The 24,887-nt window shown below is 34.6% G+C and overlaps 1 protein-coding gene across 1 annotated transcript in view; it reads left to right on the top strand.

Moving 5' to 3' along the window:
* NBEA (neurobeachin) overlaps nt 1-24,887 on the top strand; it is a 451,136-nt gene that overhangs the window by 136,048 nt on the left and 290,201 nt on the right. Inside the window, exons 14-24 of the mRNA XM_027677697.1 lie at nt 2,108-2,187; nt 3,587-3,649; nt 3,758-3,855; nt 5,608-5,700; nt 8,758-8,866; nt 10,373-10,454; nt 10,685-10,808; nt 11,128-11,320; nt 11,571-12,593; nt 16,810-17,027; nt 18,471-18,624. Of these exons, the coding sequence (XP_027533498.1) occupies nt 2,108-2,187; nt 3,587-3,649; nt 3,758-3,855; nt 5,608-5,700; nt 8,758-8,866; nt 10,373-10,454; nt 10,685-10,808; nt 11,128-11,320; nt 11,571-12,593; nt 16,810-17,027; nt 18,471-18,624 (2,237 nt within the window). The remainder of the gene's footprint in view (nt 1-2,107; nt 2,188-3,586; nt 3,650-3,757; nt 3,856-5,607; nt 5,701-8,757; nt 8,867-10,372; nt 10,455-10,684; nt 10,809-11,127; nt 11,321-11,570; nt 12,594-16,809; nt 17,028-18,470; nt 18,625-24,887) is intronic.

Raw genomic sequence — 24,887 nt, 5'->3', positions numbered from 1 at the left:
TTATTAACCTTTTGAAAGAAAATTAAAATATTTTTGCTCTTTAAAAAATCCTCCATGTTTCTGAATTAATTTGGTGTTCAATTTCTGCAAGTTTAAGAGAGAAGTCATTAGAGCCCACCAGGATATTTATGCCTTGACAAGTCTTCACTGGAATTACTTTCCAACTGCATGGCATTCTCTGGAAATACTGATGGGCCATCAGTGAGAAGGCATAAAATAACAGAAGAGTAAAGTAAATATTGTGAAGTTTTCTTCCTAAGAGAAAATAATTTAGGATTCTCAGTGTTAACAAGTGTCAGAAATGTATTGTACTAAACTGCAATTTTGGACCCTGTTCTGTTGCGTTGTACGAAATACTTGCTGCTTCATTGTTCATAGTTCATAGAATCATAGAATCATAGATCCATCAGGATCATCCAGTCCAACTCCTGGCCCTGTACAGGACACACCAAGAATCACACCATGTGCCTGAGGGCACAGTCCAAACACTTCTTGAACTCAGATAGACTTGGTGCTGTGACCACTTCCCTGGGGAGTCTGTGTTGTATGAGAGAAATGTGTATTTAAGTTCCAGACTACTGTGTAGTGTAGTTAACTCTTGACCTGAATGGCCAAGCACTTCTGTTTCTCTACTAGTGCTTCCTGTGTGCTTCACAACTCTTACTGTGAATGGACCTTTATGAGTAGCATCATGCCTCCTGATAGAGAGGATCATGTACAAGTGATCTCACATTAAACAGAGTTTTCAAGAACATTCTTCATGTCCAGTATTTTTGAACATGAATTGTAGAAGTGGGATTTATGAAAATTATTATAAGGAGAAATTAGTTATAGTTTTTGTGGATAGAAAGAGTTGCACAGAGTTATTTCAAGGGTTGGGTTAAAGTGGAACTGAGTTCTCATTAGCTTTACAGCAGTAAGAAAAATAGGTCCTTCTGTGACCCACATAAGATGCGATTTTATTTATGTATTCATGGAGATCAGATTCTGCTATCTGTATCATGTCATATTAATGTAAAGGAATAGAAAAATCACTGTTTTTCACATATTAAGAAAAATCAAAACAGATGGAAGAATGTTACATTTGGTTGCTGGTAGAACTGATAACACGATGTTTTATTTCCAGAGACAGAATTAGAAATCATTATTTTTGTAATTCAAAGCTCCCAATCATTTTTGTTGGATTTTTTTTGTTTTGTTTTGGGTTTTTTTCCCACACCTGTACTGACTGTACTTAACTCTGTGAATATGTTTACTTATTCCTTCTTAATTATTTCTGGTTTATGCCTCTATAATTGCTCTATGCTGCAGGGAAGAATTGGATAATGGTGGGTTTTTTTCATTTATTTTTGTCTGAGTAAAGCTAGCTAACTCTTGTTATGAGTGTATATTTAAAAAAATATGACGCAAATCAGGGACTATCTGTGATAAATACATACATAAAGAATCTAAAAGCAGGAAGTGCTTTAGTGACTCATCCTGGTGTGGGATAAAGGAGACATCCTTTCTCTTTGCCAATTAACAAGAATGTTGCTATTTTCTATTAGGAACTTCTGGTTGCTGTACTGGATCTTAAAAGCATGTAGTTGTTTTGATTTGGGCTTGGTTTTAGTCTTTAGCAGTACTGATTATCAGTTTCTGAGTGACGCTGACACTGAATTATCTATATGCATTAATGGTCACAAAGATTAATAAACAGTAAATAAATTTTCTTTATTGGTTTTCATTCAGATGGTATTTAGCATAGTGACTTCATTTAGATAATATTTAGCATGGTGGCTTAGTCGTTCCAAGTTGTTATCACATATTGCTATCTATCTATTACTATCATCTTATTCCTATCTTTTATCTTCGTGTGTCTTTAAAAAAATAAATAAAATTGAATATGGATTTCCTTTTTTTCCAGGTGGAACATCAGTTATACTTAAGTATATCACTGTTGAAAAATGTGATTCTGAAAGGTTATAAATGATATAATTTGCATATGTGAACTTTTATGTAAGAGTAGACCACGAAATCTACTGTGGGAATTGTGATTTCCTTAAGAAGCTACGGTCATTAAAAGACTTAGTTTATATTTAAAAGTGCCATATTTTGCTTCTTCCAGATGGTCCTCGACCCTCCCAGAAAGAAATCATATCGCTAAGGGCATTTATGCTTCTGTTCTTGAAACAACTTATATTGAAGGTAATGTAATCTATTCCAGAGGGAAAACATTCAGATGTGTTATATACGTGTAATAGAATCTTTCACAGTAGAAAATAGGTAATACCTGTCAGGTATTGTATCTGTTTCTGGTCAGTTTTAATGTTCATGCGCTTACTTCTAATCAGCATAAAGATGGTAAATCCATACAATATTTCTTATTACCTCACCAAGCTCTGCCATATATATTTTTAAAATTATTAATATGTTGTGCAAGTTTCAAGCTGGCTTCCCGCCAAGTCTCTGAAACTTGACAACAGGGTCTGCTTCCCAGAGAGGAAAGAAAAAAAACCAAGCAGCCAAAGCTATAGCAAAAATATTTATTTTACATATGAAACAGATATATACAGTGAGAATATTATATACCTATAACCCCAGAAACCCCAAATAGCTTCTAAAAGGGAAGAGGAGAAGGGAGAAGGGAAAAAGGATAAAATAGGATGAAAAGGGACTGAAACAAAACAGGTCTACACGATCTAAAAACCCGGTAACCAGCAAACTGAAGAACTGGCAAAATCTCACCACTTCCCTTGAGAGAAGCAGGACGGCTGGACGCGGCCCAGCACTCTCCCCTCACGCGTGGCAGATAACAGCAGTTGATACAGGCCTCAACTTCAGATAAGCAGGACCACGTACGGATCTACTGTTCTCGAACCTCACTGGAAGAGAAGAGAGCGAGCTCTCTTATCTATGCCCTATTTATACCCCAGGTTACGTAAAGGAATAGCATGGAATACTTCCTTTGTCACTTCCCTAGTTCCTTCCTGGTTACAAGCTGGTCTCCAGGAAGGCCTAGACTGAAACCATCACATATGTTTATATTTGACATCAAAATATATTTAAAATAATAATTATTAAATAATTTTTATTAAATTAATTAGATTAGATTACATTAGATTTATTAAATTGATCAAATGAAAAAGGTAACAGCAATTGTTAAGTTAGTAGTTGCTTTAACCTTCTTGTTGCTTCTACCACTGGTTGAAGTGGTGTAGGACTCTTCCTCCCTGTTACAGCTGAGCACTAGCCTTTGAGATATAATCTTCCATTTGAGACTAGATTGAAAACCAGTATTTTCTGGCTTGACCTTTTCTGCCTGTTTTTTCTGTTTTGTCTCCAAAATTGGAGGAGTGACAGTAATAGTTTGTAGTATCTGAGGGCGCACACTATAAGAATCCTTTCTTTAAGGACAGAAGACTGACCTCATACTGTTTTGAATTGCCAATGTGATAAGGAAAAGCAGTGGAATGATTGTGAGAATTTAGTCTTTTAAATTTAAATAGAAAAGCTGTAAGGTTATTTGATTTGGTCCAAATTTTGCTTGAGCAAACGAAGAATGTATTTTCTCTGAATGATGTCCCTCCTTTTGTTTTTCTTTTAGGATCGAGGAGTTAAAGAAGATGAGCTGCAGAGCATATTAAATTACTTGCTAACAATGCATGAGGTACATTTCTATAATTACTTATCTTTTACTGTTACCAATTGTGCCAGCACTATGGGAAGCTTGCTGTTGCAGTTAGTTTGTAGAATAACACTGATGCTTGTCATACAGGATGAAAATATTCATGATGTGCTGCAGCTGCTAGTGGCACTAATGTCCGAACATCCAGCATCCATGATACCTGCCTTTGATCAGAGGAATGGGATACGGTAAGACTGTGAAGTCAGAAAATACAATAAAAGTAGTTCCAGTGTCATCACTCTCCAGTTTGCTTCTTTTTCACATAAATATCACACTTGCTGATCTTTCAAACTTCAATTTTATTAACTTAGACTTTATTTTTTGACAAAATGAGTGGTTACAATAGGTTGGAGGAAACAAGACTTTCCACTAAAGATTATCATGATGATATTTCAAGGTAAATGTATTGTTGTACTTGCTTCTTAATCTCAAATAGAATATATAATTAACAAGATGCATCAAAAAGCCGAGTATCTACCTCAGAATAATTCTGAATATTCTTTCTTGGTATGTTTAACATTTTCTAGGGAGAAGAAGAGGAAAAGATAAATTCTGCCCTGGCCACTCAAATTTTCTTTGAAAAGAGTGGAATTCAGGTGTTTATCTTTTTGACAGTGAAATTAATAACTGATAATTCCCAGAGAAGTGTGGGGGGGGGTTGTTTGTTTATTTATGCCTAATTTGGTAATACAAATCTTTTTCAGGGACAAATACTTTTCATGTAATAAATTAATATTTACTATGGAATTTTATTTTGTGCTGTTCTGAAAATACTTTGGAAAATGCAAGGGACTTGAAAAAAGGAAAAGAAACCCACACAACATCTACTACTTGATGAAGTCAAGATTAATTTTGCCTAAATACTAAGATCTTTGTATAAATACGTGTACTTAAAACTGTTTGAATGACAATGCTAATTGAAGGGAAGACACCTTGTACTCATGGTTAGGAATTTCCTTTCTGCCTGTAGTTTGTATTCAGGCAGAATTCTATTCCTGACACCTTTTGAAGAGGGTAGGACTGATCTGGAAGACTGAAGACATCTTTATGTAGCATTAGTAGTACCAATATTCAAACTCTGTGCAGTCTTTGTGTTTAAAAGTTTGTGTTGAAAAACTGGGAAGAATGCACAGAATTGCAACATTTAAGTATTAAAAAAAGAAACAAAAACCTTACATAGAATTAGGTGTTCATTTGCTTAGGTTATCAGAGGACAAAAGCCTCAGCCTCAGAGGTCATTTGATAATAGCGTAAGTCCTTTCAAAAGAGGAAGATAGTGTCTGCTAAAGCACTTTTTAATGGAGAAAGACTAGAAAGAATGTCTAAAAGCTGAAGCAAAGCTAATTCTAATAAGAAACTAAAATATAAATTCAAAACTTTGTTGAAGAGTAGCCCAGGGGAAAGGTAGTGTTTTCTGTCTTTTGGTGCCTTCAGATAAAGGCTGGTTTCCTTTCTGAAAAACTTCAGAAATTGTGCTTAAACCTATCGTATTAATTAAATATGTAATAATTAAATCAGTTCATTATTGAGACCTTTTTTTAATCCAGGATTTAAAAACAGAAGGGTGTAAAAAAACAAGATTTTCACTAGCATCCAGGTACTCTAAGAAACTCCAGGATATAACCTTATGTGTTCCAGTGTGCTTCTCTTGTCTTAAGCTACAACTGCTCAGACTGTCTTTTATTTGATCGTTCCAAGATAGAAGTGTAAGATGGCACTTTCTGTTATAAAACATTCAACTGAACTAAAAGACACCATGTCCCCAATCTCAAGAATTCATAATCAAACTCTTATGTTGTGCTTGATTCTTTCAGTATATCCTTCCATTTTGTGTATGTTGCTATCTTTACCATTTTATTTCTCAATAAAACCCCCTGTTTAGTGAAATACAATCTATATATGTAATGTTCAGTAATAATCTTATTGAATTTCTTTTTCAGAGTAATTTATAAGTTACTGGCTTCCAAGAGTGAAAGTATATGGGTGCAAGCCTTGAAGGTCCTTGGATATTTTCTTAAACATTTGGGTCATAAGTAAGTGTGGTTTTAAAATTTTTATAGTGGTGTATTTAAGTTCACAATTCTTGTCTTTTTGTCATAATTACTATATATTCTTTGACGGTCTTTAGAAATTACTTAAAATTGTTAGATTTTCTGATTAATAATTTACACACTGTTGCCTTTGGGATAAAATGGATTTTTCCATTTAACTTGCTATTACTATGATGTTTGAAATGATACGTTGATTTCCAAATAAACGATGTGGTGAAACTCAAGTCTTAACAAAGGAAAAACATTTTCTAAAAATACATTTTATAACTGTATATTGCGTGTTCAGATAAGGTCAACAGGAAACATATGATTGTGATCAAAAATTTGTTTCTGGAATTATCAGTGTCATTGCAATAAAATTTTCTAGGCAGTACTTTTAAAAATAGCTTTAAAAGGATGGAAAAAACTAAATAGCAGAACATGTTATTGACATGGGAAAGTTTCAGAAGGAAAAGAAGCAAATCAAGCAAGCAGTATTTAAAAAAGGAGTTAAGGACATACCTCTATGCAAGAAATACATAGAATATATGGCAGCAACAAATAATCACGTTTAAAAAGACCAGATGTCATGAAATAGGTGTACTTAGTCTCATCTTTCATAATATGGAGTCAAGAAAGCATTAACAAGCATGAAGTGCCGTGTAGCCTGCTGTTGCTCATTTTTCCCTGTCTACATGTGATGTTAAACTTTCTGCTGGGATTAGCCCAAAACAACGTTTCATTGGAATGCTGTGTAGTATAAAAATTAACCACGTGCTTCACAGACTTCATCATGTAAGCCTCCTTAGAAGGGAAAGGGGGTAGGAGTCCAGCCAGAGTGTGGTACTGCTAGACATGCTTTTCTCAGTAAGATCAATAAAGTATGACTTCGTTCGCAAAGCCTAGCCATGATAATTGAAAGACAGCTGAGAATATGCTCCTAAATGGGATTTTTCTTTTCGGATCCAGCCAGTCAAATAGTGTTCTGGGAAATAATAAAGCAAATTGATAGACCACTCAAGAATCTCCAAGGGCTTTTCAAACATTACTTACTAAAAATCATTCACATTAATAGGAGTTGAATTAAGTAAGATACACCAGATGAAGGTTTGACTTGTCAGAGCCTGGTTGTGTCCAGATAAGTACATTTGTTTACTATATTTATTGTTTATCCAGAAAATCAAGTAGCAAAGTATTTTGGTTGAGTGTTACAGAAAAAGAAAAGTGAGGATTTTCAGAAGCTGAAATTTCACTTCCCATTCCTTAGCACCTACTTGCAATTATGGATATATCAATGTAGTTTCCATTGTTGAATGAACATATGTACTTAGCCTAAATTTAAATTTCTTTTTTCATGTAATTGGAGTACTTGAAACCCACTTGAATATTCTGTGTAACTTTCAGAGGTTTTTAAAATTTTCAGATCTCTGAACATCTCCAAATTTGCATATTTTATATAGATTTCAGCAAGATTCCTCCCCCATTTCATATCTTACAGCTAGTGCTTGTGAAGTGTGCCTGTTTGTGAACATACATATATGTGCATACGCATGATTTTATAAAATTGAAGTCAACGACAGGAATGTGGGAAACCGAACACAAGTTTAAGGCATCGGCACAGGAAATTCTAAGCAATTATAAAATTATAAACTATATAAAATTATTAACTACGTAAAATTATTAACTACGTAAAATTACGAAGCACTTATATTTCTGTTTCACAGTTTCACAGGAAGCAGGCATTGTATTTTAATACACTAAAGCAGAATTGCATGAAGAGATATTACATGATTTATGAAATCTTAACCGATACAGTATTATAACAAATGTGCAGGTACAAAACCAATTACCATTTCTGTAGTTCATATATATGCATCACAGATGAAGCTATACAGTGGAAGTAATTGATTCTCGGGAGAAGTGACCAGTAAAGTGTTAGATGAGGACCTGAATAACCTAATTGATTTTTCTTTGTTATCTGTGATGATGGACTAATTTGCCTGACTTTAACAGTTGACAAAATCCTGTTCTCTTCCTTCTCTGCTATATTTGATTCTTTCTATGTCACTGCTTGAAATCATAGTCCATTGTTTACTTTTGGTTTTTATCCGCACATTTAAACCTTCCAGTGAAAGTCGTCTTTCATCTGCTAAATCAAAGCATACAAGATTGAATACATGTACATTTTCTCATAAGTAACTCATGAACTCCCTTTTGTGCACAGAAGAGTACACACTGGTGTAAGTTGTTGCCACTCTTTTTTGTGGTTATTTGAAAATTATAATATAATATATTCATTTCAAAAGTTCTAGAATAGATCTATGTAATTTAAACCTGTGTTATTTTCATTGGTAATCAGAAGACAGTTTCATATCTTTTGAATGCATAAAATTTTCAGAAACTTTACTGTACCTTATATTATTTAATATTTTTCTTCTACTTTTATATAGATTGTTAATTAGTTTGAATAATGTTTTTTATTTCATATTCATTATAGTAGTAGGTAAATTTAATGATACAAAGTATGAGAAGTACTCTGTTTATTTGTGATGCTATATCTAATTTTAAAACAGTAGGGTTTGGGGACAGATGGAATTCATTGATCTGAGCTGTTCTCCACTTTTTAAAGATTTGAGTAGTTTTTAATACTAGATATGAAGTTCACTTCAATCACGTGGAATTTCATAACTTTTCAGGATCACATTTTAGACAGCCTATGAACATCTTGAACTTTCTTAGACTGGGTAAGATAGAAAGGGATTACTTTGTCTTTTTCCACCATGAAAATCATGGAGGGTAGAGAAAGGTGTGTGATTTATTTTATACAAAAGCCCATCCTAAATACAATATTACTGTCTGAGAACCTTTGTGTATTGCTACAATTGTGTTCATATTGGGAAATATCATAAATAGTGTTTGTTTCCTCATATTTACAGAATAACAAGTTTGGGAGCTTTTTAGTACAACAACAAAATATTTGGCTTTCGGGTTTTATGTTGCATTTACTTAAAATGTTCAACAGGCTTGGCATTTGCCTAGTGTTTTTGTTTTCTTTTACAGGCGAAAGGTTGAAATCATGCATACTCACAGTCTTTTCACACTTCTTGGAGAAAGGTTGATGCTGCATACAAATACAGTGACCGTTACAACATATAACACGCTTTATGAGGTACAAATTATTAAAGATTTTTATCTCTATTGTAAAAAGTATGACTTTAAAATATCTGTGCTTTACAAGATTCTCAAGACTTTTGAGAAAATGTTAGAAATTTTAAGAAAGGATTTCTTTGTTCAAAATGTATTTTGCCATGTTTTAACTGTTTTTATTAACAGTGTCATAATTTTTACATAAGTTCTGTAAAACTTTCCACAGGCTCTGTAAAACTTTCCACTTATGATGGAAGAGATCCTGTTACTTCAGATGTTCATTACTTTCCCCCCCACAAAAAAAAGTTACTGCAAATCTCTAATTGCTCTTACTCCTCCATTGTTTGGAGGAGTTTGTTTCCATTGAAATGGAAAGTGCTGGAGTCAGAGATGCCTCTTTCTCTATTCCTTTTTTTTTTCTTTCTCATGCCCGTCCGTTGAAGTTTACAAAACTTTGAAAAGTGCTGTTTTTCTTTTTTAACTATGTCAAATGATAAGTGAACACAGCTATTTTTATGTAGCAAAAACTGCTTCAGGTGAGTGAGTATGACCTCAAAGCATTCGGCTGTCCTACCAGATTCTTGTAGAAACTTCAGTTTTGATGATGAGCAACTTCGTTAAAGCAAAACATTGGCAACATCAAGTTGGTTGAAAACTGTGTCTTCATGCCTACAAATGCATAAATTTCACATCCAATCTTCAATTATTTCTAAAACGGTGACTTAGAATAGGATCTCTTGCAATTTCTGAAAGTCTTATGGACAAGAAGGATTTTTAATTTTTCTTTAGTCAGAAATAGATGTAATGGATAGATGCTCAGGACTGCTTCCAGAGGAGACACAGAAGACTGAAGGAGTGCTTGGTCTTTGGGGTTCTAAGTCTGAGTTTGATGTAGAAAATGTTCTACTATGATTGTAAAAACCAAAACATCATCTATTAGCCAGTGCCTTAGACATCAGGTTCTTTTTTATTGCACTTATCTAAGCTTACCTTGTATGGTTTGGCCACTTGGGTCTCACAGTCTACATCCTCCATTCAGTTTTCTGATAGCTTCTGTGATTGGTATTCTCAGAAAATATGTATGTCATTGAATGAAATGCTGTCTCTGACTCTTCTCTTTACTATGTGGAGAAAAGTAAACTCACTTATAAGAATTATTTGGTTTGGCTGTGCATGAAATCCATGAGAATAATTTTTGATGTATGGAGATTGTGAACAAATTTTTAAACTGTGAATGTATAACACTATGAGAAATATGAATGAAATATCTTTAAAATACCATAATTGTATATGTAGTCAACTAACTAAAGGGTTAGTTAACCAGACACTGTAAACCATGAAAATCTTGATCCTTGAGTGCAGGAATTGCTTTATTCTATTTTTCAAGTATTAAAATATTTTACCTAACTTTTTTATATGAAGTTACAGTGTGGCCATGGTAAATGCTCTTAACAAATTTAAAAATGAACAAAGAAGTGCTGTAGTGTTTAATTAATAATGGTAAAAGTAAGTTAATATTCTGTTTTAGATTTTGACAGAACAAGTATGCACACAAGTTGTTCATAAACCACATCCAGAGCCAGATTCGACAGTGAAAATTCAGAATCCAAGTAAGGACAATATATTGTGTTTTTATGTTAAATGTATCACCTAGAGGTTGTGGGGTTTTATTTTTTTCTGAACCAAAAAATAATTTGGTTCAGAAAGTGAGAACAATTCCTTCATGTATCTTAAATACATATAGCTTTCTGTGACTACTTACATTAGTTCCTGACAGGAACTATTTTCTTTTTTTAAACATTGTTACAGTGCTTTATGTAACTAATTTATTCTTTCAAAGTGATTCTTAAGGTGGTGGCAACGCTGTTAAAAAACTCCACGCCAAGTGCCGAGCTGATGGAAGTTCGACGATTGTTCTTGTCTGATATGATAAAACTCTTTAGTAATAGCCGTGAAAACAGAAGGTATGTCACTGCAAATAGTATTTTCTCATTCTTGATTTCTGGGTAGTAGCAATCTGTTATACTCTCTGTAGATTTGTATACTCTTAAATGAAATATATTTAAAATAAATTCAATAGGTTTGTGGTAGCTTTTCTGATGTCAGCAACTAATACTTCTGTTTAGAATATAATTTAAATTTTTATTCATACTGAAGTATTCTTAAGTTTATTTCTACACTGGATTGATGTTCAGAGAAGATATTCCTCCCATCTTAACCATCATAATGTTAAAATAAAGAAGCTTTGTTTGGATATATTTTGACCTAATTATTTCACTTTAGATGTTTACTTCAGTGTTCAGTGTGGCAGGACTGGATGTTTTCTCTGGGATACATTAACCCAAAGAACTCTGAAGAGCAGAAGATCACAGAGATGGTTTACAACATTTTCCGTATTCTCTTGTATCATGCAATAAAATATGAATGGGGAGGCTGGAGAGTGTGGGTGGATACTCTTTCTATAGCTCATTCCAAGGTAAGAAATGGCTTGTGGATGTTTTTTTTTTTTGTTACTGGTAACTCCCCCAAAGGGACTAGCAGTATAGTAAGACGAAATGTAAAGTGATTTAGTGCCATCTGGTGGCTATCGCTATTTATGTCAAGATGGCATTTTTTTGTTAAACGCTTTGTAAACTGTATGTAATGTGTGAATAAGATTCTTGTAATTTTTGTCCTAGTTCATGTCGTGTATATTCAGCCACATAATCTATTCCTTTCTTTTTAAGGTCACATATGAGGCTCACAAGGAATATCTAGCAAAAATGTATGAAGAGTATCAAAGGCAAGAGGAAGAAAACATAAAAAAGGGGAAGAAGGGGAATGTAAGCACCATCTCAGGTCTTTCCTCTCAGACAACTGGAGCAAAAGGTGGCATGGAAATTCGAGAGATAGAAGATCTTTCACAAAGTCAGAGTCCAGAAAGTGAAACAGATTACCCCGTCAGTACAGATACAAGGGACTTGCTCATGGCTTCAAAGGTGTCAGATGATGTGCTTGGAACTGCTGAGAGACCCGGGGGAGGAGGAGTGCATGTGGAAGTTCATGATCTTTTAGTTGATATAAAAGCTGAAAAAGTAGAAGCTACTGAAGTAAAACTTGATGATATGGATTTATCACCAGAGACACTGGTAACTGGAGAAAATGGTGCACTTGTAGAAGTTGAATCTCTTCTAGATAATGTATATAGTGCAGCTGTTGAGAAGCTCCAAAACAATGTTCATGGAAGCGTGGGTATTATTAAGAAGAATGAGGAGAAAGATAATGGTCCATTAATAACTTTGGCTGATGAGAAAGATGAACCTTCTACTAACAATACCTCATTTCTCTTTGATAAAATACCTAGTCAAGAGGAGAAACTTCTACCTGAACTTTCAAGTAATCACATTTCTATTCCAAATGTTCAAGAGACACCGATGCATCTTGGTGTAAATGATGATTTGGGATTGCTTGCTCATATGACGGGTAGTGTAGATATAACTTGTGCTTCAAATATAATAGAGGACAAGGAGTTCAAGATTCACACAACTTCAGATGGAATGAGTAGCATTTCTGAAAGGGAGTTGTCTTCATCATCTAAAGGATTAGAATATGCTGAAATGACTGCCACAACTCTTGAGACAGAGTCTTCTGGTAGCAAAACTGTACCTAGTGTTGATGCAGGAAGTATAATATCAGATACAGAAAGATCTGATGATGGTAAGGAAGCAGGGAAGGAGATAAGGAAGATCCAGACAACTACCACAACTCAGGTAAATTTCAAGTAGCCGTGTATATGTCTGGTGTAATCACCGTTCATTGATGCGTGATAAATTAATAGTCTGAGAGCTGAGAGATGTTTGAAGTGTATTTCTTCAATTATATGAAAAGTGTCCATCTTTCAGGCCTAATTACTTTAAAAATGCCATAATGTATAAGGGTTCTGAAGTCTTTCATGTCCGTATAGAAAATATTTATTACAGTTGTTCACAGAATGTTGCACGTAATCAAAGATTGTTTTTAAGGGTGTTATCAGGTGGTAGAATTTACTACCTTCAAGATTTTACTAGCTGACTATATGGCTGGTATATATATCAGTATTTATCTCCTAGGATTTTCAAGTTAAGCAGACTTACTGCAACTACGGAAGAAGAAGCAAGCATAAAATGCAAAAATTGCTCCACCCAGTACTGCATAGTGTCTACCCAATTGACAGAAGAAAGAGTTTCAGGGATATGCTCAAGTACACGCAAAGGACCTGTCATGTGATGAAAGAATATAGATCAGCCTGCCCGCTTTGTTCTTCATAGCAACAATACTTTCAGAAAAACTCCAGGGAATGGGCATTTAAGTTATTGAAACAACCTTTTGTTTTCCAAAAGAGATAATTTCCCTTAAAAAAAACCAAAAAACAACCACCCAAAGCCACTCAGACCAGTGACACTCACTTCTAAGTCTGTTCTTTTATGGTAAGAACCTCTGTTTTTAAGAGAAAACCATATGGAGCTCTTGCATTCCCCAGGCAGGTATTATAAAAAACAGTTGCGGCTTCTCTTGTGTTTTTTCCATAACTATGAAAATCCTCATAACATCACTGACACCTTATCAAGCCTTGTGTAGGGATCCTTATATTTAAAAGCATTCTATTTAATAAGGAAAAAGCCCTGAAAGCTCTCAATCGAAATAGTATTATCTCTTATTATCAGTTATCACCTTGTTTTAAGTCTTAAAATTAAAGATTATTAATACCATGGAAATTGATAAGTGGAATGAAAGGATGATAGCAAGAAAAAGAGCATTCGTTTTTGTGGGGTTTTTTGTTTGTTTTTTTCTTTTGAAATGTGAACTTTTGTTTAAAGAGTAAAAGACAAGTGAAATTTGCTACATACATATATGCACCCATGAACACAGTGAATTTGTAAGGAAAATCTTTAATGAAAAAGATAATCTGACTTAGTACTAGCTACTGTAGAAAATCCTGTTGGTGTGACTTTGGGTCTTTTCTGGATTCTAACTAATTTTCTTGATAAATTTAACCTAAGAATAGTTGAATTATAAAAATGTAGATTCCTCAAGCCTATAATTATTTGTTAGGATTAAAATGATACATAGATCTTAATGGGCTAGTATCAGATCATTCGAACATAGGAAATAAAAAATGGTTTTGAAATATTTTCTTCTTAGCCACTCACAAAATTTCTAATGTATCATTTGGATCCGCATATTACTACAAACTGTGTACTCATCATGAGTCTGACTCTACAAGTTGTTTAGCTCCTTTGAGTCTACACATATTACTTAAATTACAGTAATTTCCCACTAAAATCAATTACAAACTACAATGAATTGATTAAAATATGTATCCATTAATATATCTTTTAAATAATTTTCTTTAAAAGAATTATCAACTGAGCAACCAGCAGAATTGTTATTTTCTAATCTCTTCTTTGGGTGTTTTGAAATACCCTGTGAACTCTAAGCTGTCCATGGTTAAATATTCTCTCTTAAAATGAAGTTAACGTTAATAAAGAAAAGATTGAAATTTATTAGATAAAACATAAATACAAAATTATTGTTTTCATTAGTAATAAGCAATGTTAATTTTAGCATTTTTACAGCAGAGGTGGGGTTGGAGTTTTGATTGCTGCACATGTGGTGACTGCTCCATTAGATTTGATCTCCTTGAGACCACTGAAAATGACTTAAAGACCAGCCACCTAAGTGCAGATAGTTGTGTTTCATGCTTGTTTATGCAATGACAATTCACATCAAAACCCATTCTTGCAAATATGGTATTATTGGTGTGTGAGTCAACACAGTCCGAACAACCACAAAACCACAGCTGAAATGCAAAGAGTAAATTTATTTCATAGCCTCACTAACCAGAAGATCCCGAAGCAACACCTGGGTGGAGACACCCAAGCGAGAACACAGACAGGCACCATTAGGCTCAGTCCATCCTGAGGGGCAGTGGGTCTGCGATTTGCACCCATTTATCAAGGGCCAACGCACACGTAGTTTAACACCATGCTGTGATCTCCCCTGTGCTTCTTGTGGTCTCTGAGCTTTGATCTCTCTCTAAAAGCAGAGAGCTCAAGCATGTCCTTGACAGTGCCTCCAAGTCTCTGTAAACACCTATGTTATATCTGCATGTAAATTCTACTTCTCAAAACAGAGAGAGGATAAACAGCAGTAGCCATAATATCTGGGGTTTCTCATTCTGATATTCTTCAGGCCTCGGCATTCCCAGATACAAGGTCACTTGAGTGAATCTACCATCCTCCTTGCCATTCTTCTGCTTTTAGCCCTTCTCTTCCATCAATTGACTAGATGAAAGCACTCATGGTACAGTTATGATTCTATTACTGCTGCTGACATGACAGCTACCTGTAATTGTACTCAAAAAAAGTGGTATGTGAATGGAGTTGCTAACCTCAAATTCTCTGAACACATATCTACAGTCAGCTCCCCGCCTTATCAGTAAGAAGCAAGCTGTCTTTTGTTCAAGGGAACTACCGCTTACTTCCAAGGAAAGTTAGTTCCTTTATCAATAATAGATCAAATATTGAAGAATATAAAATTCACTCTTTTCTATGTTCCCAACCAGGAAAGACTGAAAATAGAATTGAAAGCACTATGCACAAGATTCATGCAAAAAATTTCAAATCTTAGATAAGAAAAAAAGAAAATAATCATTTAAAGTTAACTCTAAGAAAAACATAGGAAATGAAAGCAACAGTAACCAGTTTGCTCCCAATAGGTCAAATTGAATGAAGGACACCTGCCCTGTTCTCAAAATGCAGGCTACAGGAGATCAAAATCTGACTAAAGATACAGGAAACTTTTCATCTCAACTTCAGTGCCATGTCCATTTTTATATTGCTAGCAGAAATGTTTTGTAAAGTTCTCTTTTGCTTTTTAATGCCCAGATTTAAAATAGTATGCTGAGATTGGGAAATTAATATGTGAGCAAAGCAAGTATATTTTCTATTTTGTCAGTTTTAAACTAATCTAAAGTCACTTAAAAGTAATTTCAAAGATTAGACTTTGTATTTCTCCCTTTCAGAGATGTTGTACGTTATAAGTTGTTGTTGTTTTGAATATTTACCTCAAATTCAGTGATAATGTTTGTTCCTTACTACTTTTACCTTCACTGTATACTCATATCCTCTCTGTGTATCATAGCATAGCATAGCATAGCATAGCATAGCATAGCATAGCATAGCATAGCATATCATCATCCTATCATATCCTCTATGTGTATCTTTTACTTTTGTCTTTGATCATCAAGTAGAAATACTTATGACTATGTAGGTATTGAAAAGGGAAGAAATTCATATCCACCACCTGTTGGGAGAATCTAAAGATTGTCCTGAGGATCCATAAAACTGTTAACGAATTAACAAAGTGTTAGGAGACTAGAATTAATTCCCTAATGATCCTGCTAAAAAGACCAGATAAATAAATTGGTTTTGAAAAATGAGGAGCTCTCTAAAAGTACACTGATTCCTTGAAACTATCACTGTGTAGTTTGTCCATTTTGAGTCAAATCTTCAAAGAAAATTGTGTTGTCAGCACAAAAATGTAGTTGTTTCCTGTAAACAAAGTCTTGTCACTGCTGACCTTGCGTGTGCTACATTTGGTCTTTTCTGTAATACTTCAAGTGAAGAACTTAACTGTAAAACCTTGGTGAATATCTGAAAGGGAAGCCAGCCAAAGCCTCTCAGTTCTGGTTGATTTGTATTGGAGCAGCTCATTTACTGAAGGATGCTGTCTGCCTTGGAATATCAATATCTCCTGTAGTTTGTTGCTGAGTCGTGTTAGCCTATCCTTTCTCAAATTTTGCAGATGCTGAGCCATCTTGAAATGTAGACTGTGCTATCATTCTCTAGATAAAAAGACATTGGGAGATATTTTTTAAACAAACATCTTATGCATTCAAAAACACATTGCAGAAAGTTGACATGGTTTTTTAACCTGTTGATGTAGGCAGTACAGGGTCGATCTGTCACCCAGCAAGACCGGGATTTACGTGTTGACTTGGGATTCCGAGGAATGCCAATGACGGAAGAGCAGCGACGGCAGTTTAGTCCAGGTCCACGCACAACTATGTTTCGTATTCCAGAGTTTAAATGGTCTCCCATGCACCAGCGTCTCCTGACAGACTTGCTTTTTGCACTAGAAACAGACGTACATGTTTGGAGAAGGTAAGTGGGTGTTTCTTCTTTAACTCCTGATTTGTGTTTGCATCAATAAGGAAAAATTAGATGTTTTCTAGAGGGGATGTTACTGGGATAGTGGGAAGGGAAAGAGTTGGTGTTAGCTAAAGTGCCCTTCTGTATCTTCTGTCTTCTCTTTTTGCTCCTTCCCAGCCTGTAACAGCTCTATTTCACAGGTAATTTCTGCTTTCTTGAGGGATTGTGTAACTCATACATACCTAACTAAACTGAGTTGCTCTTTCAGCTTATGTTTAGCATTATAATCTACTGTTTCTATTCCAGACATGAGGACAACTTGTGTGTCTGCTAGTGGGCATTTTCTTAACTGGTCAATTAAAAGAGAGCTTCTTTGCCTGCAAGCCTTATAAATAAAACCTCTTTTCTCTTACATTTTCTAAGGAAACACTCTTTCTATAAGCAAATTTCTTTTTTTTCAGTCCAGATCCTGCTTGATGTTAGTCTTGGTGGCTATATTATATCTTGTGACAGCAATGTGATTTCCTGGGGGTTTTGTACATGTTAATAGAGATATTCAAGTAACTATAATACAATAGATACAATTTAATCTAATTTCCAGTACAGAATAGTTAATTTTCAGAAAACTTGAGCATAGTTATATCAAAGGAGAAATTTATATTGGATTTAATTTCCAGTTTGGTAAACTGTTCTGTGATACTCACTTGGAAATAGAAAATTTTGATATTTTTCTTTTGGCCAAGTATGTGGGAGAGGATTGTACTTTGTGTTGTATATTTCCAGTTGAAGCCTTTAATTTTGTTTGCTGACTGACAACAATGTTACTTTGGAGAAAGACCATACTTACAGACCAGAGTACTTCTCAATATTTTCACACAGGGGTTTAATATTTCTGGGAGTGACTGTTTCATGGGACAATTTCTCAAGAATTAGGAGTTGCTGAAATGTCACCTAATCTTATTAGCATCTGTGTTTTGCAAAGCTAATGTTAATGGTAAATTTAATATCAGTTAATAAAGTTAATATTAGATCAAGGTATGATCATGTTATCAAGTGTCTCCTTTAAAAAAGTGGTAGGTATTATCATTAAGTGTTATCAAGTGCACTTCAAATGGCACTTGTGCAGCATGGTGAACTCTTAATGTTAAATAATTACTTCCATGCTGCAGAAGCAAATCCACTGATTTTAGCAGAACTGTCTGTGAATTAAAGTGCTGGTTGATGGGAATAAAAAGTTATAAGCCATTGTTCTCAACTTAGTATCTGAATCTAATCCTGTGTGAAAATGGATAGCAGTCAACTTTGTATTTTTATACAAATTACATGCAAATTTTTGTAGACCATATTTCTCTAATGTATCAAGAAACATTCACAGTCTGGTTGCAAACATTAAGTTTATCTAAACTTTTGTTTTAATTGTTTGTTTTTAATTCATTCTTTCTTCTGTTCTTGCAGTCACTCCACGAAGTCTGTGATGGACTTTGTCAATAGCAATGAAAATATTATTTTTGTACACAACACAATACACCTCATTTCCCAGATGGTAGACAATATTATTATTGCTTGTGGAGGAATTTTACCATTGCTGTCAGCAGCCACATCCCCAACTGTAAGTACAATATTTCCACCTGGTGGTCATATTAGAAATTGCTGTTAATAGTGCCAACCACTATTTCCACGTGACCTTCCTTCTTTAGGGACTCCTGTCCCCTCTCTGCGAATTTCTTACAAAAATTTTATATTTACAATCAAAACTGTTACATTTTGATATACAGAGTGTTTATAAGATTTTGCATTTGAAATTGTAATTTTATCAGAGAAGTAGTACTAAGTAAGAATAATATTTCATGGGTATTTAACATTTCATTTACAAGGAAGACCATTAGGACAATGATTCTTGTAATAAAATTGCATGCTTTATTGATATTCATGAATCTGTTTTGCATGGCTGCTATTTGTTTCCATGCCAAATGATACCAGAACTCATCCTCTCACTGCTCTATTTACTTCTTCCTTCAGGAGGTCCTTTCCCCCTTTTTTTTCCTTTTTAATCTTGTATTGAAAATAACTGATATTTTTATCCACTTCAATATTCTTAGTAAGTTTTAAGTTCTTAGCAGATCACGACTCAGGCAGGCAAAGTAGCTTCATGAAAAGGGGAGGAATATTTTGTAAATATTGCGTAACTGACGAGTAATTACAGTGTTTGAATGTGATGCCTTGTCTGTGCATATAGTATCTGTGACTATTTCTTTCATACTAAATGTTTTATCTTGGGCATCCTGTAAGCATCTGTAGTTAATTGGTCTTTGAAATGGAGACAATGAGACCGAGAAGGTACAAAGAGGCTCCTCTGAAATGTGGCTCGTAGGCAATGGAGGCTACAAATATAGTTTGGCAGTAAAAGCTCAGTTCCTTGTTGTAGCCATTTAGCAGCTGAGATTACTTTAATTTGCCTCTACTGTTACTTCTAATTAGCTAGGAAAAAACTTTTTTTGAAGTATTTTATTTGAAAGCTATGAATGCATGGCTAGAGATTGGCTAAACATTAATATGACTTTCAGACAGGCAGTTAATGGTAAAATGTTATCTCTTTATTGTTTTCACTGTGTTAACTGGAAAAAAATTTGCTATAAGCAAAAGTGAAAGACTTTAATTGTCCCTAGTCATAAGAATGACAACAAGGTCTTGATTTTGCAGATGATGAGCCATCTTGAAATGTAGACTGTGCTATCATTCTCTAGATAGAAAGACATTGGGAGATATTTTTTAAACAAACATCTTATGCATCATTTGAAAATGATGATGTTTTGACATCTTTTATATAAAAATATAAAATGGGCACAACATTAATTGGGCTGCAATTCCTTTGAATGGTCTTTGAGGGTTTTAGCTCTTATCCTGGTTTATGATACTGCAGAGCCATTCTATGGAAAAATAATTTTGAGGTTCACCATTTCCCTTTATTTATTCTGGATGATACATATCTGTGTGAGTGGGTGTAGGTAGTTAGCTGGCACAGCTTTATAAATTACACATCTATTTGTTAAAATGCTGTATGTTGATACTGCCATGCTAAATAACAATGATTTTCATGCATTGATACAAAAGAGTACATTTTTCAAATTTGTATATTAGGCATGCACTTTTCCACTACGTGGGGACTGTGTGTATTACTTGAATGCTCTACCGTCTGCTTAGGACAACAAAATAAATTGTGAAATAAAGTAATTCACTGAAAGATCAGTAGCTGGCTTCAAATTCAATTAATTATACTCTGTGGAATTAAAAAAAAAAAACAAACAAAAAAACCCAAAAAAACCTACAAAACCCAAAAGATCACTTTTGTTTGAAGTGTACAAGTAGAGTCAGAAGTAATTGATAGAATCACAAATTACTCTCACCTCATCTAGACAATAATTTCATAATCACTTCCACCTAGCAGAGAGCTTCTTCCCTCCCATTCAACTCCATTCCTGTTCTGTCATTGCCCATCCATAAACATTAGAAGGAAGGTGGATATATTCATCATTGTGACAGATACAAAGAGTGAAGCACATGCTTCCTCCTTCTTAGGGAAGGTATTCTCCCTCAGTATTGTTCTGAATGACAGCTTTGAAGGGAAGAGATGCCCTGTTGTGCATCAGGCCGCTTGTGAATATCCACCATATGATGAATGAAAAGAAGTTTCCTACTGATTTTCAGACTTCTAGTACTTGAGCATCCTTGAACTGCTGTGGAGAAAGTGGATGGATTGCTAGTTTGAGATATATTTCTTCTCAGGCTTGAAAGGGCAAAGTAGTTCAGTGCTAGCAATCTGTTACAGAAGACTGACTTACTCTCCTCCTTCCAATTGCTGCTAATGGGAAGAGAAAAGAGGTTTGAAATTGTAAGATTTATATGATGTCTCCGCTGCATAGAAACACCTAAAACAGGTCTGCAAGTGACACTTTCTGCCAGGGTAACTCTCAATGGATGAAGGAGCCAATAGGCTTTCTCCCTCACTGACTCTAAGACTAACAGAATCACCAGAATGGTTGTGGCTGGAAGGAGGATGCTGGAAGTCATTTGCTCCAAAACCCCTGCTCAAGCAGGGCCACCTAGAGCCACTTGCGCAGGGCTATGTTCAGACAGCTTTTGACTGTCTCGGAGGATGGAGACTCCATCACCTCCCTGAGCAACCTGTGCCAGTGGTCAGTCACCCTCACAGTGGAAAAGTATTTCTTGATTTTCAAGTGGAACCTACTGTGTTGTAATGAATTATATCAGTGAATGGGTTTTTATCCACAAGATAAAGAGTCCAAATTTTGTGTTGCATTTCATGAATCCCTTCCAATCTCAACCATTCTTTGATTCTGTGTGATTTTGTGATTCAGTAGTTTAATCTGGACATGGTATTAGAAGTCCACTCAAGCAGTACTGCACTACTCTTAGAAAGGGAAGCTGTTCACAGGCTACATAAGCTGCCTCAAGGGTCAGCTCAAGGACCCAGCTGCTTTAGCATTCTGCCTCCAACAGTGACTCTTTGCAGCTTACATTAAAATAGGGAAGTCTGAGCAAGCATATTGATTGTTCTACTAAAACTTGATTTCAGCATTTAGGATTTCAACAACTAGAGAGGGTGTTTGGGATGTCATATTTAATAACCACTGAGGAATTTATCTTTCTAGATTTTATCTAATCTTTTTTGAACCTACTTATGCTTTTAGCCTCCATGATATTCTATGACATTGAGCCTGACAAAGCAATTATATAACTTTAGAAGCACTTCTTGTCTTTGTCTTTTTAAAGTCTGCTTAAATGCATAAAGTCACAATGTGTCTTACTGTTTATGCTATGAAAGGAGTGGTTAATTATGTCTTTATTCAGCTCCATATCATTTATGACTTTGTAGGCTTGAGTCATATCTTCTGCTGTGCCTCTTTGAACCCATAGCATCTTCATCTTGTTTAGTCTCTGATCCTCTATATTTCTGTTCTGTGGAGCTTTTTCGGGGTATCAAACCCCTCATATTTTGTAGATCCTGTAGAATACATATATTCAATTTATCAACATGTATGAGCTCATTTTACTTAATTTCTTCCTTCTTCACTTTCATGGATGGTGAGTCTCCAATATTGCCACTGAAGGCCTTTTGGGCCCATATTGAAATTTTAAAGTAGTAGTTCTTACTTATTTCCTCTTACAGGGTTTTATTTGTGGTGTAGGTCCTGTATTTACATATGCTTATAAAAATTAATTTACTTTTTGGTCTGGAATAATGAACTATGAGAGCAAAAAGAACATAGAGTAAAGGTTATTCCACCCTTTAACTTCAGGATGTTTAAAACAGTGGTGGAATTCAGGAAGAGATTAGGGTAAATTTAAGTATCCACTTGAAGTACTTATATATGGCCTAGATTTCTAGCCAGTGGAGAGCTATTCCACAGTAACAAATGATTCAGCTATCTCTGATATAGACATCTACCAGATCCCTATAGGGTCCAGTGACTGGAATGATTGTTAACCTGGAGCTGGATCCAGCTTCTTTTTATGAGATACCTTGCTTGTTTTCTAATGGAGAAGATGACAGACAGAAACACATAGTTCCTTTTTTACCTGTCTCGTAGGCCTACTTGTCCACAGTTCCTTGACTTCAGTGTGTGAGTCCAAGTTCAAGTAAGTCTGAGTTCTTCCTGGGCTGCTTGTTTTTAAACAGTCCTAAATTCTGTTGAAAAACTCTCTTCTCAACAATCTGCTATAGAGTTAGTTGTTCTTACATGTGTCCCATTGCCTCTCATTTTTTTAAAAGGCATTTCACGTATTTCTCATTAGTAGAATAGAATATTAGATGCTTGAATTAATTAATCTATTTGTAGAAAAGAACCAAGGATAAATTTAGAGAAATGACTTTGAGAACATTGGAGCAATTGCAGTTTTGGGTTTTTTCTTCTGTGCAACAGATTCTGCATTGCTTTCCCTCCCTTGCTGAAAAAGCAGTATTGTCACAGTTTCTTTAAAAAGATGAATGTTTTGAGAATTTCCCATTTCAAAAAGACTTTTTTTCCTTTGCATAGTTTGGATTTGGAGTGAAATGGCAGTTGTTCTGGGCTGGGTGAAAGATTACTCCATGATTCCTTGTCTGCTGTAGAACGGACAGTCTTAATTATGAAATTTCCTCACTATTGAATTTTTGTAGTAGAAACCTGCCTTTTGTCTTGTTGTTTTGGGGTTTTTTGTTGTTTGTTTCATTTGGTTTGGTTGGTTGATTTTTTTTTTAATCCGAACTAGGATGATCTAAATAGAAGTCTTTAAATATGAACAGAAAAAAAAAAGGAAAATAAAAGAAAACATGCATTATTTGTGCAAACAAACCACTCACAAATCTGTGAGTGACTGAAGAATGCAGAAAAGATTATGTGTTTGTATGGAATACAGGGGAAAGTTTACTGTAATCCACAATGATCTATTCTCACAATTTTTAATATTTCCCTCAATTTCCATTCTATACTACCTCTGTCCCAAAGTCTGTACAAGAACTTGCTTCAAATGCTGGTGGTTTTAAAGTGTTGCCAATTGTATATCTGAAACAATTTAAAACTGGAGCAAATATTAACAAAAAATATGAACAGTTCTGTTGGTTTACAATATAAACTGGAGTGTGTTCCACTTTTGATCCTGACGTCTTGCTTATTAAATTTGGGATATAAGATAACTCTGCCACAATTAGAGGGAGGTCATAAAATATAAAATACTTATTTCCTTTTTTTTTCTCCTTTCTGTGGGGGAGGTCTTTGAGGCTTTTTTAAAAAGATTACAGCCAGAAGGAAGATGTTGTTAAGACGGTGTGTAAGTGCGAAAAAGATGCTTTCTGTAAATAGAAGCTGGTTGCCAGATAAAACATTTTGTGTACAAGCTAGCAGTTTGAAATAATCATTGCTTGCTACAAGGATAGCAACTGTGACAAGGACTTGAGGTCATTGAGCAAGGCAAAAGAAATTTGAGGAGTTTAAATATATGTGACAATTAAGAGTAAATTTCCAGACCTTTTTGCAATCAGTTTGTTTTTTCCACTAATTCTATGAGGTCTATAATTCAATTTTTTACTAGCTGACCTCAAAACATCAGCTCTCAAATTGTGATCTGAGGGCTGCTGGTGTTATATGAATGGTCCACAAAACTCCATTAGACATTTAAAGATAGTCTCGTTAGGTCTGTGGATTAAAAGCCGAGATGTAATTCCTGTGTATAGTGTTAACATTATCATGTTCAGGACTCATGTGATGCCACAGGTGCTGTGTGATCTATAACAATGCTGAGAATCACCAGTGGCATACTGATATGAGAATTGTCAGCTAGTAATTGAGATATAATAGCCACAGGTTAATTCTTGAGATGCATCTAGCTACAAAAAAGAGAAGACTCATTTAAAAACTTTTTGAGAATAGTATTTTCTGTCTCAAAAGGAAAGAAAGCCATTCATTTCAGCTTGTTTTCTTTCTTTTAGATTAGATTTTTCTACTATTTAAATGACAACAGTACTGACATACTCTTGAAAATTCAGTTTCTTTTTCTTTTTAAAACAGAACCAGTGGAAACTTAAGAATTTGTTCTTAGCCCACTATGATAATAGAGAAAGTACTTCTACCTAAAATTAAAATGTAAAAATTTAAAACATATATTTAACTGTGAACATTGGAATTTGAAGACTAACTCAGTCTAAAGGGCTTAGTAAATCTTGATTTTTTTTTCTGTGGTTCAAAAACATTCTAATATCTACTTTGATATTGGTTTACGTTGGAGAAATCACACCCAAATGTAATATAATAGTAAGCTATCTTGTGTTGCTTCTAAGGAAGCAGCATTATGCATGAAGAACTAGTTTGCTTTTTA

Source organism: Neopelma chrysocephalum, unplaced genomic scaffold (assembly GCF_003984885.1).
Source record: "Neopelma chrysocephalum unplaced genomic scaffold, ASM398488v2 Primary Assembly neopelma1_43, whole genome shotgun sequence".
NCBI classification, from domain to species: Eukaryota; Metazoa; Chordata; class Aves; order Passeriformes; family Pipridae; genus Neopelma; species Neopelma chrysocephalum.
The sequence above is the reverse complement of the archived record's forward strand: the minus strand, read 5'-3'. Positions and strand labels throughout refer to the sequence as shown.